General features: G+C 41.7%; 5 protein-coding genes across 5 annotated transcripts; 3 read left to right on the plus strand and 2 right to left on the minus strand.

Annotated features, from left to right (window-relative positions):
- Positions 1-675: 675 nt before the first annotated feature.
- On the plus strand, positions 676-1,987 carry TRIVIDRAFT_161984 (uncharacterized protein; the record flags this gene model as incomplete). Its single annotated transcript, XM_014095611.1, has 3 exons — positions 676-779; positions 859-1,270; positions 1,376-1,987. 3 exons carry the CDS (start codon positions 676-678, stop codon positions 1,985-1,987), a joined length of 1,128 nt encoding a protein of 375 aa, XP_013951086.1.
- Positions 1,988-2,376: 389 nt separating this feature from the next.
- On the minus strand, positions 2,377-2,878 carry TRIVIDRAFT_41205 (uncharacterized protein; the record flags this gene model as incomplete). Its single annotated transcript, XM_014095612.1, has 2 exons — positions 2,377-2,721; positions 2,807-2,878. 2 exons carry the CDS (start codon positions 2,876-2,878, stop codon positions 2,377-2,379), a joined length of 417 nt encoding a protein of 138 aa, XP_013951087.1.
- Positions 2,879-3,746: 868 nt separating this feature from the next.
- Positions 3,747-5,353, plus strand: TRIVIDRAFT_195738 (uncharacterized protein; the record flags this gene model as incomplete). Its single annotated transcript, XM_014095613.1, has 2 exons — positions 3,747-4,430; positions 5,339-5,353. The coding sequence occupies 2 exons, from the start codon at positions 3,747-3,749 to the stop codon at positions 5,351-5,353; spliced, it is 699 nt and encodes a 232-aa protein (XP_013951088.1).
- A 2,215-nt stretch (positions 5,354-7,568) lies between these two features.
- TRIVIDRAFT_227738 (uncharacterized protein) lies at positions 7,569-9,477 on the plus strand (the record flags this gene model as incomplete). Its single annotated transcript, XM_014095614.1, has 6 exons — positions 7,569-8,252; positions 8,309-8,528; positions 8,588-9,007; positions 9,075-9,182; positions 9,309-9,367; positions 9,436-9,477. 6 exons carry the CDS (start codon positions 7,569-7,571, stop codon positions 9,475-9,477), a joined length of 1,533 nt encoding a protein of 510 aa, XP_013951089.1.
- Positions 9,478-9,826: 349 nt separating this feature from the next.
- On the minus strand, positions 9,827-13,945 carry TRIVIDRAFT_162206 (uncharacterized protein; the record flags this gene model as incomplete). The annotated part of the gene is made up of 5 exons (XM_014095615.1): positions 9,827-10,532; positions 10,884-11,954; positions 12,030-12,837; positions 12,883-13,211; positions 13,344-13,945. The coding sequence occupies 5 exons, from the start codon at positions 13,943-13,945 to the stop codon at positions 9,827-9,829; spliced, it is 3,516 nt and encodes a 1,171-aa protein (XP_013951090.1).
- Positions 13,946-16,336: the final 2,391 nt, after the last annotated feature.

A 16,336-nucleotide genomic window follows, 5' to 3' on the forward strand; every position in this document is an offset into this window, starting at 1 on the left:
TTGCTGCTGCCTGTAAGCTGTGTAAAAGATGTATCACACGTTTTCTCTACTTTAGATCAGGTAGGCCAACTAATCGAGACTGTGAAGCCGCAATTGTGATAGCTGTAGGTGTTCTTTAGAGGCCTGCAACGCATAATTTTGGCGGGTAGTAGCATTTTGGCCTTGCGGATGTAGGGGTTCAGATGACCCCAAAACCAGACAGATGCCTGGGCGCTCCATGAGTCGATATGCTCAAGGGATGACCCAATACCTCCAAGAATTAATATTTGACAGATGTAGTCCATAACAAGGGCGCCATATTGACATATCCAGACCGAGCCGCTTTACACGCCGTTGGCGCCGTACACGACTCTAAAGATGTGTGCTGAGGGAAGGAGTTTTCCCTCCTATTTTCCCGCTCAACGCAGCAGTAGACAGTCAAACACCAAGCTCTCACAAGATTAAGCTAATTAAAACCATTGACTCATTTTAATTATGTGGCTCTATATATGCTAGAAATGCTCGCATCCTTCACTTTGCGCATATGAGCACTATACCTTTTAAATTCTAGTCGCCGAGGCAGCACAAACGAGCCGCTCCCCCATCTTGATGGAAATCAGTCCAAAAATGAGAGAAATCCGCCCCGACTGCAAAGAGAGTCCTTGTTTTGATGGCCAGGGTCGAGATGAATTAGCAATGTTACAGAATGATAGCTTTGATGATCAGAAGCATGACTACGACACCGGACTAAAGGCTTGGCTACAAGTGCTTGGCTCTTTTTTTCTCTATTTCAATTCATGGTATGAGTGCACTCTACCTACGTTCTCTTGCTCAACATGTTTAGAATCATGAATTTTTGTCATACTGATTCTTGTCTAGGGGAATTATCAACTCCTTTGGAGTGTTCGAAACGTACTATGAGCAACGAATTCTATTGCATATGTCGCCATCGTCGATTGCTTGGGTCGGATCAGTTCAGTCAGCCCTGCTCTTGGTAGTTGGCGTGATCAGTGGCCCGCTCTTTGATTCCGGATATTTCTACGCACTGCTACCAATTGGCACTTTTCTGGTTGTGCTAGGCATGATGATGACAAGCCTCTCAACAAAATATTATCAGATCATGCTGGCACAGGGCATTTGTGTTGGTATCGGGGCCGGCTTCTTATTCGTCCCATCAGTGGCAATCCTACCGCAATATTTTAAGAGAAGACGAGCACTAGCAAATGGCATTGCTGCATCCGGCAGCAGCATTGGTGGAGTCCTATTTCCTATCATATTTCACCAGCTCGAAGTAAAGATAGGATTTCCCTGGGCGACTCGCACTATTGGCTTGCTTTCTCTCGCAACTTGCGCCATTTCTATTGGTGTAATGCGACTGCGCTTCCAAACACAGGAGAAAAGGGCACTGCTGCAGCTTTCCGCATTCAAAGAAACTCAATATTCATTGTTTTGTTTGGCATGCTTCCTAGGGTTCCTAGGCTTTTATAACTTCCTCGTTTATGTGCAACCGTTTGCGATCGACACGAAAATTGTGGGTGCTAACCTTGGTTTTTACCTTGTTGCCATCTTGAACGCTGCATCAACACTTGGCCGAGTTGGCCCTAATTTCGTTGCGGATCACATAGGATCACTTAATGTGCTCTTTCCAGCATTAGTTATTACAGCCACCCTAGCCTATTGCTGGGTTGCCGTAAACAGTACGTCGGGTATTGTTGTGCTTTCTGCGTTATATGGATTTTTCTCTGGAGGGTTCGTATCCTTGATACCAGTAGTGATGATGACGATAACTCAGGACCTCCGGAAACTTGGGACTCGGTTAGGTATGTGCTTTGCGCTTGAGTCTGTTGCATTACTAATTGGAACTCCAATTGGCGGGATCATACTCCACAGTACTGGGTCGTATCTTGGTGTCCAGTTGTTCTGCGGCTCATGTCTTGCTGCCTGCGTTGTAATTCTCCTCAGCGTCCGGTTGTTGCGAAGTGGGCCGAAACTCGTGTATAAGACATGACGCTAAAATTTTGGAAGTAGCTCAGATGATTATTCCATGAGAAGCAAAGATAAGACTTAAATAATTACTACATCTCATGGATTGAAGATATTAGGGAGGTAAAAACCGACATCCCTTGGAATACTACCACCTGGCATATGTTAGTCACGCGTGTTCGAATGTGTAACCGATACAACCTCATGGAACAATCAGCGAAAAGGAAATATATCGCATTGTAATTCAAATTTTAAACTTGTTCAATACGTATGCAGTATTGATCTACAGTGCACAGTGACACTTTTGTTCTGATTATCCGTTGGCACCGGCATCATCTTTAATCTATCACAAGCTACTATAAATACACGAATTCTCAACGCATTATGTGATTCAATCACTCCACGAAAGGCACCTCACTCTACGACCCTCTGATTTGCGCCAGCTATAGGCAGCACCCATTCTATTCTCGAGCGCGTGAAAACCTCTGCATCGAACACCGCACTCGAGATAATCTTGCCACTGTCGTCCAATGTCCCGGCCTTGACCACCTTATTGGGCCCGCAATTGGCGGACTCGCGCCATAGCATACTACCGCAGTGACTGCAGAAGTAGCTGTTGATGGTTTCACCTGAATCAGCAACTTTGCTGAAGATTTTTGGCGTACCGACGGTTACTCGGAATGAAGCCTCAGGGATAAGAAAGTTGACGCTGTAGTTACTGCCGCTAATCTTGCGGCAATCACTGCAGTGGCAGAGAACCTGTTAAAGGAATCCAAAGCAATCTCCATTTAGCTTATCCCAATCTCCTAAATGACCACAAGATGAAATGAAAAGACATACTGACTTTCGTTGTCGGCTCCCCAGTATATATATAGCGGATCTTACCGCAAAGGCAGCCACCGTTGTGGGCAAGCATTTCTCCAACTAGTACTGCGAGAGACGACTGTTTCTGTCAATCAGTAGAGTTCACGAAAGAAATTTGAGAGTGAATGTAGTGGAAATACGTAGGTAATGCCAGTGCTTCTCACGTATTTTCAAGAAGAGTCTCCTTGTGAATCGACTTATTTGCACGTGTGAGATCATATCGTATGTTGTTTTATATGTGCTTATTTTTCAAGAGAGTTAGCCAAAATGCCATTACTGTAACTCAGGGTACGTGACGCTGGATCCTCGAAATGGGACGTAGACGCTTGTTGAGCCAAACTATGTACCTATACTCCGTACATTTAGCAGTAGAAAATGGCACCCGAGGCGTGTGTAGCGTGTACAGCGCGTATGGCGAGTATAAGGAGACACAGGCCGTGGTTTCCATTTGCGGGGTCAAAAATATCGGCAACTTAGAACCTAAAGCTCCAAGACCAGCTCACCTCGAGTGTGTTTCTCACTCAGGCTTGGCCGGTAAATTAAGAAAAAGCCGATCATTGAATTCTCATGCGATTTGGCACTTAACATTTAAAAATGGTGGCGGAAACTATTAGGTCTGTAGACCTAGCTTTTGGTAAACCATTGGAGAGAAACTATCGCCATGCATTCTCCCGTTAACTCTTGTAAGGCTGATTTGGATTGGAGCGGCTTCTAGTCTACACCAATGAGCAGTATATACTAGGCTAATCTCTTGTCATACTTGTGAGCTAGTGATTTACTTGCTATGAGACCTGCTCATGTCAGCTGACGAACCATCTCTAATATGAAGGCAACAATTATTGGTATAAAGGCGGCCATTCCTCCCAACTAGCCATACCGTTGTAGGGCGAGCTACGCCAACGCTACGCCCCTTCGTCGCCATGGATTCTCCTCGCGGTCCCCTGATCCTCCACCTTGCCCTCATCCGCACTGGCACTGCGTCTATGGCCAAGGCCTACGAGATCCTCGGCTACAAGAATGTTTACCATGGGCTGACAATGTTGGACCGCAATCAAGATTGGGTCCTGCTGGAGAAGGCCGCCGACGCTACTTATCCCCAAGTGTTGAACCCCGGCAAGAAGCCCCCGCCGCCGTGGACACGGTCTGACTGGGACCGTTTGTTCGGAGAATGCGATGCTGTCACAGACATAGGGTCCTTCTTTTCACTGCAATTGCTTGAGGCATACCCGGACGCTAAAGTCGTCCTTGTCGAGCGAGACTATGACAAATGGTGGCGCAGCGTCGAAGACACTGCTATTTACGCATTATGGAGTCTCCCAGCGCGCATATTTTCGTACATTGAGCCTATCACAGGGGTCAGATCTGGCGATACTGTCCGAAAGATGATGCTGGGATTCTTCAACGCCCGTGACATTGACCAGCTTAGGAAGAACGCAAAAGAGCGGTATTTTGAGCACTATCGCCAGATCCGCGAGCTGGTGCCGCCTGAGCGACTTCTCGAATATAAACTCAGCGACGGATGGGGTCCACTGTGCCAATTTCTTGATCGAGAAGAGCCCAGCGTCGATTTCCCCAGAACAAACGAGACAAAAGAGATTAGAAAAGTGGCCTGGGCTCGTTTGTGGAAATACACCAGAATGGCCGGAATAATTGTGGGAAAATATGCTGTCGGGATCATGGTTCTTGGTGCAGCTGCATGGTTCGCAGGAGGATACGGCGCCGACAGCTTGTCTTATATGCATAAATATATCAATCAAGGGCCTGAGGAATACCGTTCTTGATTTTTTTACGCATTACAGGGTATAGGGCGTAATGCAAGTAGGGCTAGTTGAGCATAGTTTAGATCAAGCTTGCATGACAACCTCAACATGATACTGTACTGTGCTCATCTCCATCTCATCTCTCTAATTTCTCTACCTATTCATGAATAAATACTTTTTGTGACCCTTCCATTCCTTAGCCTCTCATCAATTGCCCCCTTGCGTGCTATCCCTTCGCGTGATCGATCCCATATCCAGGCGCCAGATCCTGGTTGAACATGTTCTAATCGTTCTATTCGACCAATTCGGCTGCGGCGGCGATAATACATGTTCAACAATTCAGTAATAGGAGCGAATTTCACTCTGGGCGTTTCTCTTAATGATGATGCTGAAACGAATAGGTATCGGCATTTGTGATAGTCTATTATACTTGATCAATCCAATACATCCCTACCTACCTACTGTACAGTGTAGTACCACTAACCAGAGCACCAATCTTTTTGCACAGGTCAGGTACTTATTGAATCGCTGCTAAGCCTTCTACTAGGCTGCTTTCCTTTACCCCCCTGCACTATACATTTATAGCCATAATGCTTTACCTCTTTTATGCTTTTCATTGCACTTCTCGTTAAACTTTGGCTTTGTCAAAGTCAAGATGAATCTCTCCATTAAAGACCTTGTGAGAATCCTCCGTGCCGGCAGCAGTTTTGCCTCAGGCGCTCATGAAGCTGGCTTCTACATTGTCACTGAAGATAAGGCGGAATTGAGCGAATTACGATGGGTTGGAGCCCAGCTTGCCAGTGAGACTCTCATCGGATCGGGCGTTAGAAGCAAGACCCCGGCTGTTTATATTACGCACGACGATAAAGTGAGTTTTAAAACGTAATTCAAAAAATATATAGCATTCACACTGATGGCCCATATTTGGTGCCCGCTGCAGCGATCTGTCTTTTGTGTGGGGGAACACAACTCACTCAAACTTTTCACATTGGTCGATGAGTGGCAAGAAGTCAAGCTCAGCGGCAGTGGAGAGATTGCCATTCATCCTTTGAGCAAACTGAGTGGAAGCGTCCATGGCAATGACAGCTTTGTTTTCTTTGAGGATGTGGCCGGGCATCTCCGAGGCGTTCAGATCTCGGAAGGCGGGCATTGGGAATATCTTCCTTTTGATCCTGTGAAATCCGTTCCTGGAGGCCCTCATTTTGCCCAGGTTCGGGACGATACCGTGCACTTGAGCTATGTTCACCAAGACGGCTGTATTCACCAACGGGCCATGCACATCAAAGCTAACGATCACAATGGTACATCAACCCCTCCCGTTCTGTCTTCCTTTACGAACTTCTCAGTTGCTAACAAGTACAAGATATTGTTATTAAGGGTACCGAATTCCCGAATGATCCGGCCGCTAATTTTATTCTCGGCGTACTGGGTGAATCAGATTTTCAACTCATCGCCTTGACTAAGAAAGAACGGTTAGTGGGCATTGATGCGGAAGGAGAGGTGACTCCTATAGGCCAAGTAAATGAAAAAGGAGTGTATATCCCCTCAACTTCAGAAGAGAATAATAGACCAGTCATCAAGACTGCAGCTATTGCAGTAAGCAATGCTACAGGTGGCAAAAAGAAGAGGAGGTAGATGTGAAATTTTGGCATTATTAGATCCGCTGACAGAGAGCGATAAGGCCATAAACGGTTTGAACATTGAATGATACAGCAGTATCAAGTGCCCCTCACTTTGCCCTATGATCAAAAGGTTAAAGGTTCTTGTCCTCGATTCCTCTCTTGCTAAGGAATAGTGGGTTGGAGTAAGTGGCGACGATTGCTAATTGGTAGCAAATGAGCGTGTGATCAAATGCATGCATCTACTTGTACTAGATGGTGGTGATACGCGTCAAGTCTGTGAATCAAGTTAAGGACTAGATCACAAGGAGTGTATCTAGTAGGCCGCAGCAAAGCGAAAAGGAATTCCGGTCTCAAAAGAGAAGCCTAAACGCCTCCAGTTCATATCAAGGCAGACATGCAGTAGCTCAGGCTGGGTTGCCAAGTTATTGGTTGCATGTCGTTGGTTTGTAAGGGACATATCCACTATGGGTAATACGCACTACATTCCAAGGATTTATAACCGATCTATACTACATACATATGTATGTACATGTAGGGTTGCCGGCTCTTATCATCCATGACACGTTTACACAATGCGGCTCAAAGCAAAGCAAGAGATTGGTCAATAATCTTCATGCGGCTGAAAGCAAGAAGAAAGATTGGTCAATAATGCTTACGCGGCTGAACAAACAGAATGAGATGATGGCTAATCATCCTTGCGCAGCCTGCGACTATTATCTGGCAATGGCCGATGCGATACCGAATCATGTTGAAATGGCAGAGTTGTTATAGGATATTGGCTCCGAGTGTCAATGAGCCTTTGCCTAAATCAATATTTACGGGCCCGCGAACGTTTCCACGGATCAAAAGCACTTGGCAAATGATCAAATGCTGCGACGTGACGCGATATGAAAATCATCGATGCCCAATGTCAGCTTGTGTTCAAGGAATGGGTACTTAGGTAAAATCACACAGCCAATATAGCAAGAGACGGTGGAGAAAGCTTTTGGCGATGACTCAATTGATATGTGAGGCTCTAAGCTAGACAAGGCTTGATAGATTCTCTCCCTTACCTGTAGATAGGTACCCAAGGATTGCGTAATGAAAGGTGATTGAATATCGGGCACAAATGAACTAAAATGAAGGCAAAGAGCCTCAATACAGCCTGTGCCATGGGTTTCACTGTTGCATGTTCGAAGGCTAATGGAGACGTCAATTCGTATTCAAAGTAGTATACAGATACTACAGTGAATTCCACATATATAAAAGGCATCTTCGTTAAAAGAGAAATCTGTAAGGTGAGTTCACATCGGCATTGTCCATAAATCACCTTTACGTCTCCAATACCTCCTCTTTCTCTTTATCTACTCCCTGGTGTACAATGGCCTCCATATTTGACTTAGCACTCAAGGGAACTCTCAGCGAGAATGATCTTGTAGGCAAAGAAAAAGAAATCGACGCAGTCAATGAGAAGACCTTGTACACTCCCCTCGGTGCAGCTGTACATTCTAATCGCAAAGATAATGTTAAACTGCTGCTCGCAAATGGCGCCAACCCAGATGGTGTGACTGGCTCACGTCTGCCGCTCTGGATTGCGGCTGCAAGAACAAAAGGATCCATCGGCAGCATTGTCGAACTGCTTCTGGCCCACAAAGTGAGCGTTAATAAACCGGATCATATTGCGAACGATACCGCGCTACATGCCATTGTCCAGAGATACAGGAATGAAGATGATCTTGACGTGATCGAGGCCCTCGTACGTGCAGGTGCTGATCCGCAAGCAACGAATCAAAGGGGGGAGTCAGCAGAGTCGTTGGCGACTAAGCGCAACGACAAAAAACTCCTTTCTCTCCTGGTCCCCAAAACACACAAGAAAAGCCACATCAAAGATATCCTCATGATCGCATCTCTCATATTGTTCGCCTTTTCGTGGGCCAATCGCCATTCCATCCAGGTGGTAGCTGCTACTGCTGTCGCTGCGACGACGGCGGTCGCTTCTCAAGTGTATGGTCCGATTAAGAAGAGATTCGACATGATGGGCCGGCGCAGTAAAAAGGTTCCACATGTAGGTTACGTCTCCCTTGAGTTTATATGGAAGGTCTTTGCCAACATCTCATTTAGCATATTGCCGAGAAACTTGAAAAGGCGGCAACTGCGGAGGCATTCAAAACCGAGATGCACAACTACATAAAAAAGGCTCATTTGGACCAATTCTTCAAAGATGATACGTTTTTGGAACATGTTATTACGAAGGCTGTGGACTTAGAAGCCGACCCAAAAACGACTGTCAATGTACAGGATTTAACCCGTCTCGCACTTTATCAACCGGTGCTTTACTGCGGTAAAAGGTCCCAGATTTGTCCGATTCGAAGCAATGAACATTGACAATTCCCGAATTAGATGACAGTGGTTCGATGAATCTAGATAAGCGGATCGAGCTCCAGGCCGATCTTGGCGAGCGAATCACCAGTCTCACCACGAGGCTTGTCCCAGACGACACCGGAATTGAGCTGCGATTCATCAATGCCTCGTACGAACCTCGCATGTCAAAACCTCGCAGCAAATTAGTCAACGAGATTTTATTAGATACTCCATACAGCGGACCCACGGAAATTGGAATAAACTGCAAAGCAAAGATTCTGGAAGAAATTGTCTACAAACCGATAAAGGAAGGCAAATTTGACCGCCCGGTATTAGTCTCCATTCTCACTGACGGCTGCCCTGGAGGGCCTGATGGAAGTAGCGAGAGGCACGATACTTTGAAAGAGGTCATTATAGAGTGTGGCAAATTCCTCGAGGCTCATGAGTACAACAAGAAGGGTAAGTTAAAGTCACTTGTCCATAGACGCTGTATAAAATGGATACCATCTAACAAGAGGCGATCTAGTGGTACGTTTTCAGATCAGCCAGATTGGGTATGATGAATCGGCCAAGGAATTCATCAGGAGTCTCGCTTCAGATCCCGCGCTGAGCGATGTTCTGTATTGCACCACTCGTAAGATACCCCTCGCACCCCAGCTACGATTTCACCCTTCTATTTCTGCAAAGGAGCACACAATTTGCAAGATGGAAGCGCTGTTGACAGTCGTAATTATTAATATTAACAATTTTGCGTGCGCAGGACACTTGGATGATGAATTCAGGACCCTCCGGGGTAACGAGCATCGACTAGAGCAATGGGTGAGTCGATTCAACCCTCTTTCAGGGCTTCTAGGAAATTTGTCGCACGTACTAATGTATCGCCGCAGCTCTTGGCCTTATTGATGGAGCCAATTCTTAAAGCCGACTGAGTTGATCGCAGTCTTCTTCTGGTTCGTTACCGGGCTTCTATTTCATCGCTCCAAAAAAGGCAGAGGGAGAGTATGTATTTGTGACTTGCAACATCCAGAAATGGTTTTGGGGGGGGGGGTTATGAGTGGGTTAAAAGGAGACGAGTGGGCTATAAATACAGAAAAAAATAGTATCACAATTAAATATCATCCTAGTTTTCCGGAACGCCTGCGATTCCTAAACGCGCAAGGTTTCCCAGTTGCACGCAGATATACATAGGTATCTATAAAGAAGTGGCTTGATAAACAGCCATCTTATGTCACTACATTTGCTATATCCAGACTATTAGTTGCACACAAGCCATGTAATTCATTCTACCTGGCTCGAACCCATTTGATGGTGAAGCAACTGGATTATATCCCTATTCCCTCTTTCCTTGGCCCAATCAATTGGCATCGTCCCATGTTCATCTGCCTGGTAAATATCCACCCTATTTGTGCCCAGCAGCAGATTCACGACGTCTTTTTCGCCGGATCCGATGGCAGAGAATAAAGCAGTCCGACCCTTTTTGTCTCTCAAATTGACGTCAATGTCTCTCTGGAGTAGTAGTGATACAACCTCTCGATGACCTAAAGCGGCTGCAAAGAATAAAGGAGTTCGGCCTTCTTCATCCATGACATCTATATCTGCGCCCGCATCAAGCAGCAGCTTAACTAATTCCACATTCCCAAATGCGCAGGTGTTGAAAATGGGAGTCTGACCGTCTTCATTCCTCGCGCTCACATCAGCGCCCCTGTCGAGAAGCAGTTGCATTACACTCTCGCTGTCTTGCCAGGTAGCAGTGAAGAGGGGCGTATGATCGAAATGATCCCTGTGATGAATGTTGGCCCCATTGTCCAGGAGAGCCTGAATCGTTTCTTCATGTCCGCTTTCAATAGCCAGTGTTAGTGCTGTTTCTCCCAGGTGTTGTTCTTTCACATTAACATCGGCACCAGCGTCCAAGAGCATTTTGACAATGGTTTTATGGCCCTTTCTGGCAGCCCATATCAGCGGCGTCTCTTTATGCTCTCCATCTCTTCCATTGATATCTATTTTGCCGGTTGCTATCAACATTTGCACAATCTCCACGTCTCCGCCCTCTGCGGCACGCGAGAGTAGCGTTCGGCCATATTGATCTAGCCCTTCAAGGTTGTCTTCATTCTTGAGCAGCCTTTGCATAATAACCTCGGGCCGGTTTTCAGCAGTATAAGGTATTACGGCTCCTTTCTCATTGCACGCTTCTACCGAAGCATTATTGGAATCGTGTCCAAATAGCATCTTAAAGACCGCCTGGCGCTCCACCTGCGTAGCAAGCAGCTTAATTTTGCCAGCTTCATCATTTGCGTCGATGATACCACCTTTATTGAGGAGAAGCTGGATAATAGACTTATGTTTGTACAAGGCGGCGAGCGATAGTGGCGTTCGTTCAGAATTGTCCTTTGCATTCACGTCACCGCCTCTTTCTATAAGAAGACGAACCACATTCACATAGCCGTTTCGAGCAGCCCAAATGAGTGGCGTAGCGCCTTGTTCTCTGTCTCTGACTTCAATAGCCGCTTGTACATCTAGTAACAAGCTTATAGCATCTTCATGGCCGTTTCGGGTGGCCCACAACAAAGGTGTCTGATCGTAACTGTCGCGAGAGTTGGGTCCGTATTTGTATTTATCCTCGAGGAGAACTCTTGTCAGCTCAGTCAATCCAAAGTGAGCTGCCAAGTGCAATGCGGTTACACGCCTGGGTACCTCTTGACTATAACCCGCGTGAGAGGAATATTGCTTCACGGCCAGCTGTGCTTGGACTGACGCTTCAACCTTAGCCGGACTCTTGAGAAATTCTAGTACTTCTTTGCTTGGCTTCTCATCCTTCGTCGCATGGTTCCCCCAATTACTAGCGGCGTAGTTACACAAGGGATACTTGGTTTGTCGTTCTTCGAACTCGGAGTCCGATTGGCAGAAGCCACTTTCAAAGCCTTCGAATGAGAGGTAGGTGATGCAAGCTCCCAGTAGAACAGAATCCGCCCCAGGAAACCAACGTGATTGCGTGTTCTCGAAATATTTTTGCGCCGTATAGTGCACCAGTTGAATGATGCCGCTCTTCTGATCAACTGACACCAAGCCGACACATACACGGCCTATATCACCAAGGTCTGGGAGATCTTCATGATCCAAGTCGTTCATTCCTTGCTTTGTTGCCAAGCCGTGCCGAAGTTCGGATGTAGTCAGAGCTCGTTTTGCAAAAGTAACCCATAATAATACTTTCATTGCAAAGTCTTTCATCTGCACACTCTGCTCATTTATCCTGTTAATGACCTTGTCGTATGCGTGGGTTAACGCATTTATCTTTTCGTCGTCATTTCGGCCTAGGGCATCGCTCCTAAAAGCATGCAACTCTTCACGAATTTCCTTCACGTTTATTTTGTCTTGCAGCAAGTTGAGATAGATTTGAGCTAGAAGAAACCTATGTGGGATCGATCATTAGCATTTGCACCTTTCATTCATAACTGAAGGTGCTTAGGAAGCGGAAATAACCTACATCCCATCAGCTGCTTGAGAAATTTCTTGTTTTATATCTTCCTGCAGACTCAGGTTATTTTTAATAAGACTTGTCGAAGACTGTTTCATTTCATCCTCCAGGTACGTGGCGATGTCTCTTGGGCGCGCCCTGATTTCTAGAAATGAACTTTCAACTATTGAAAACCACTTTGTGATTTCGGGTATGGATCTCGATGTTGCAAAGATATTCAGGTTGCAATGTTGCTGGAGATTGAAGATTTCGGCAATAAAGCTATGCATTGGTTTGAAGTCGCATTCATCAAGAGCGTCAATAATCACATATACATGTGAATAAAGCCCTATCACAGTCTCCAGTTCTGAAATAAGCTGCTCTTGTGACGCATGTGTCTGCTTTGCTTGGTGTTGCTCATATAGCCTTCTCGTGGTAGCCGGGAATGGCTGACGATCGCTCGCGAGCTGCTTTAGGACGCTAGAAAGAAGATTCTGTATTGTCTGCTCGCTTTTTGGTTGCTTGAAACTGCAATAAATATAAGCGAGGCCAATTCCAGAATCTCTCTTGGACATGTCCACCAAGTAGTCGATTACAACTGATGTTATGATCGTTTTTCCCGCTCCTGGCATCCCTCGACATAGCAATTTCTGCTTGCTATTTTTAAACCAGAATTGGAATTCATCTGTCTCAAGAATCCACCGGCCAGTTCCTTCCTTATGAGTTGCCGAATGCATATCATGCTGCTGGCCATAATTCGCTGTTGTTAGCCAGTCGAGTATCTTCCTCACTTCAACTTTATCCATAAGCCGCTGGATATCAGACACGCCCTCTTGAACTGCATGTATTTATTATCAGACCAGAGACTTTCGACTCAATTAACACTGGGAAGTAGGCCAACCTTTCTGTAAGACATCCTTCACAGGACGCTCGCTATCAACGTCTGCTGAGCGTACATGCTGCAGAAACTCCTTTGTGAATCCCGCCGCTATAGCAGCAGCATATTCCTGCCAATCATTGTTCTTTTGTTCATCTGCATAATCACAGATTCCTCTGATAATAATGCATGGGAAATTATTCATTAACCCTGCTGCTTCCATCTCAATACATAGAACCTCGCCTCCCAGACTCTGGTTGATCTGATCTCGGATGATACCATTCTTGATAACCTGGTTTCCAGATGCAATCAATCCATAGTGAATATCCATACCTCTAGGTTCTCCGCAATTCCTTTCTGAATTAGACATAGATGGCATATATCTTTCGACGGGCTCTTTACCACCCAATAACACCCGAAGCAATGCGACAATCGCTTGGAAGATTATTCCAAATATGCTTGCCCACAGATTTGCTTTTGGTATGTCTAGTTCGAGCATTGGGTCTCTCAGTCGAGGGGACCATGTATATTTAGCCACCAACTTAGGATACTTGTCTGCCATATCTTGCAGATACTTGGGAATCTGAGAATCGTGCATATCATGAAAAGCCTCCAGCTTAGCCAAGGCTGTGAGGAGGACTTTCGGGGGGCGATCCAATGCTCCAGTCCTCTTAAATCCGGGCTTTTCCGATTTTCCGAGATCCCACTGAACAACTCCCGTGAATGTTCCACTTGGCTTGCTCACAACAATATCACCAAGCCTGACCCGAGAGGGGATACCAGCACCAATCCCAACCATAAGACCAAACTTGATGGATGGGAATGTATTGATCATCTGGGTGACAGTATTTGCCGCCGCATTATTCCCAATATCACCACTGGGAAGACAGGCTATAACAATATTGTGGTTGCCGATAGACCCAAGGGTATAAGTGTTCTGATCGCGGTCAGGTTGCGAAAGGGATTCATGTTCTTCATCCAGCATAGCATGGGCTGCTGCTCGCTCTTTCGGTAGCGCACAGATCCATGCTACAGTATAGTCCTTGTGGCTGAGTGACTTGAAAGGCATTGTGACGTTATGTAGTTCTGGTACTATAAGGTGGGTGATTGCATGAAAGTTCAATGGCTGATTATATCATACAAGTCATTTTCTGATGAAATTGACAATGGAAAAGTAAATATCTTGAAGTAAGATGCTCAATAGCAGCAGATCAAATATTTGCATCATTTTAAAAAGTAGCAGAATGACTAGATAATACATACAATTAGGCATTGATAGTTATTGGGCAGCATAGATTGAAGCTGGGTTACAGATATTGCTCCAACAACTCCTAAGGAGACAGGCCAATAGAGATGACATGTATGTGGGTAAATAGTGATGCCCGAGTTTACCAATATCCGCAAGCTTCCCTCCTACACCTACAGGTACCCTACCTTTTAGGTACCCCTTTATTAAAAACCTTACTTTATTTAACTAGCTATTAAATAAAATATCTTTTATATTTATTTTCCCTGCTTTTATTAGGGATCCTAGGATAATAGTAGTTTCTGCTGACCTTTAAGAAGCCTAAATAAAAAACTCCCCCGCTACTACTGGGTAGGTAGCTTTTAATAAATAATAAAAAAAAACTACTTCTTTTATCCTAAAGAAAGGTAAAATAACTATTTTTACTTTTATTTTTAAAAAAAAATAATATTTTAGCAATAAATTTATAATAAATAATATATTAATATTTTAATTAAATAAAAGTAAAGTAAATTTTTTTTAATTTATATAAAAATTATTAAAAAAATTTAGTTTTTTTTTTTTTAATAATATTAAAAAAACTACTGTAATTAATTAAAAGTATAAATCCCTTATATAAAATAAAATTATAAAATAATTAATAAAAATTAATATAATATATAAAATTAAATAAATTATTTTTATTTTAATTACTATAGTTATAAATAAATATTTAATAATTTTTATTATAAAATATTATTTAATAATAATTAAATAAGTTTATATTATATTAATAGCTATTTTTAAAACCTTTTTTTTTTTAAAATATAACTTAAGGAGTTTTAAAAACCTTAATATTTTAGGCAGTAAAAGATTTACTGTTTAATTATTTAAAAAAATATTAGCTAATATATTCTATAACTTAAAGGTTAAATTAAGTAAAATTAAAAAACTTATTAAAACAGTAGTAATTAAAATTACTTTATTTTAAAAGCTAAAAAAAGTTAAAAAAGTTATATAAATAGAAGTTATATTATATAAGGCTATTTATAATAAAAACCTTTAAAAAAAATAAAATAATAAAAAAATATTTACCTTTAATAATAAAAAACTAGCCTTTATTAATAAAAATAAAAAAAAATAAAAGCTAAAAATAATTATATAAAAACCTAATAATTATATTTTTATTTAAGTTTTTTTAAACTATAAATAAAAAAAATAATAGTTATTAAAGCTAAATAAAAATTAATAAAAAAAATAAAATTTAATAATAATAATTTTATTTATTTTTAAAAGGTTTATTTAGGTTTTATTTTATAATTAAAAAACTAAAATATTAAAAATAAAATCTTTATATTTACTTTAAAAGTAAAAAAAAATAACTTAAAAATTAAAAAAGCTTATATATAAAAAAGTTTCCTTTTATATAATATTTTAAAAATATATATTAATAAATCTAAAACCTATTTTATTAATATATTAATTTTTAAAAAAGTATATATTAAGGCAGGCGTTAAAAGTCTATTAACCTTTTATTAAAAAGCTCTTTTTAATAAAACCTTAAATACTTACTATTATTTTATAGCTTTTAAAGAAAATATAAAAGTAAGTTTTAAGTTTTTTAATTGCTTAGCTTTAGTTAAATTAAAAATATAATAGCTTAAAATTATATAATACTTTTATTATTTTAGTTTTTATAACTTTAAAGGCTATATTAAGGTTAAAAAATATATAAAATATAAAAAACTAATTATTAATTATAAAAATATTATATTTAACTATTTCTCCTTTATATAATATATAAACTGTAAAAGAGTATATAAAGCTAATATACTTAAGTATTATATATACTTTATAATAAAAAATAGGTTTAAAATATACCCTTTTAAAAAATAGCTTAAAGTTATTAAAAAATTAAATTAATAAAAATTTTTAAAAATTAACTTTTTTAAGTTTACTAAGGATAAAAAAAAAAATAAAAAACTTAAAAAAATATTAACTAAATATATTTATAGTTTACTACCTTTAGATTTTTTAACGCTTTATAAATAATTTATAAGTTAGGTAGTTATAAATATAAATATAAACGTAGAATTTTTATAGGAAAGTTCCCTGGTTTAGTTTAAAGTATATATAGTAAACCTTAAGGGTAATAATATTATAAAAGATAACCCTGCGTTTGCTTAAGGAAGGTAAGATAAATAATAAAGCGTTAATAAATAGTAAACAGCCTTT

This window comes from Trichoderma virens (genome assembly GCF_000170995.1).
Source record: "Trichoderma virens Gv29-8 chromosome Unknown TRIVIscaffold_90, whole genome shotgun sequence".
NCBI classification, from domain to species: domain Eukaryota; kingdom Fungi; phylum Ascomycota; class Sordariomycetes; order Hypocreales; family Hypocreaceae; genus Trichoderma; species Trichoderma virens.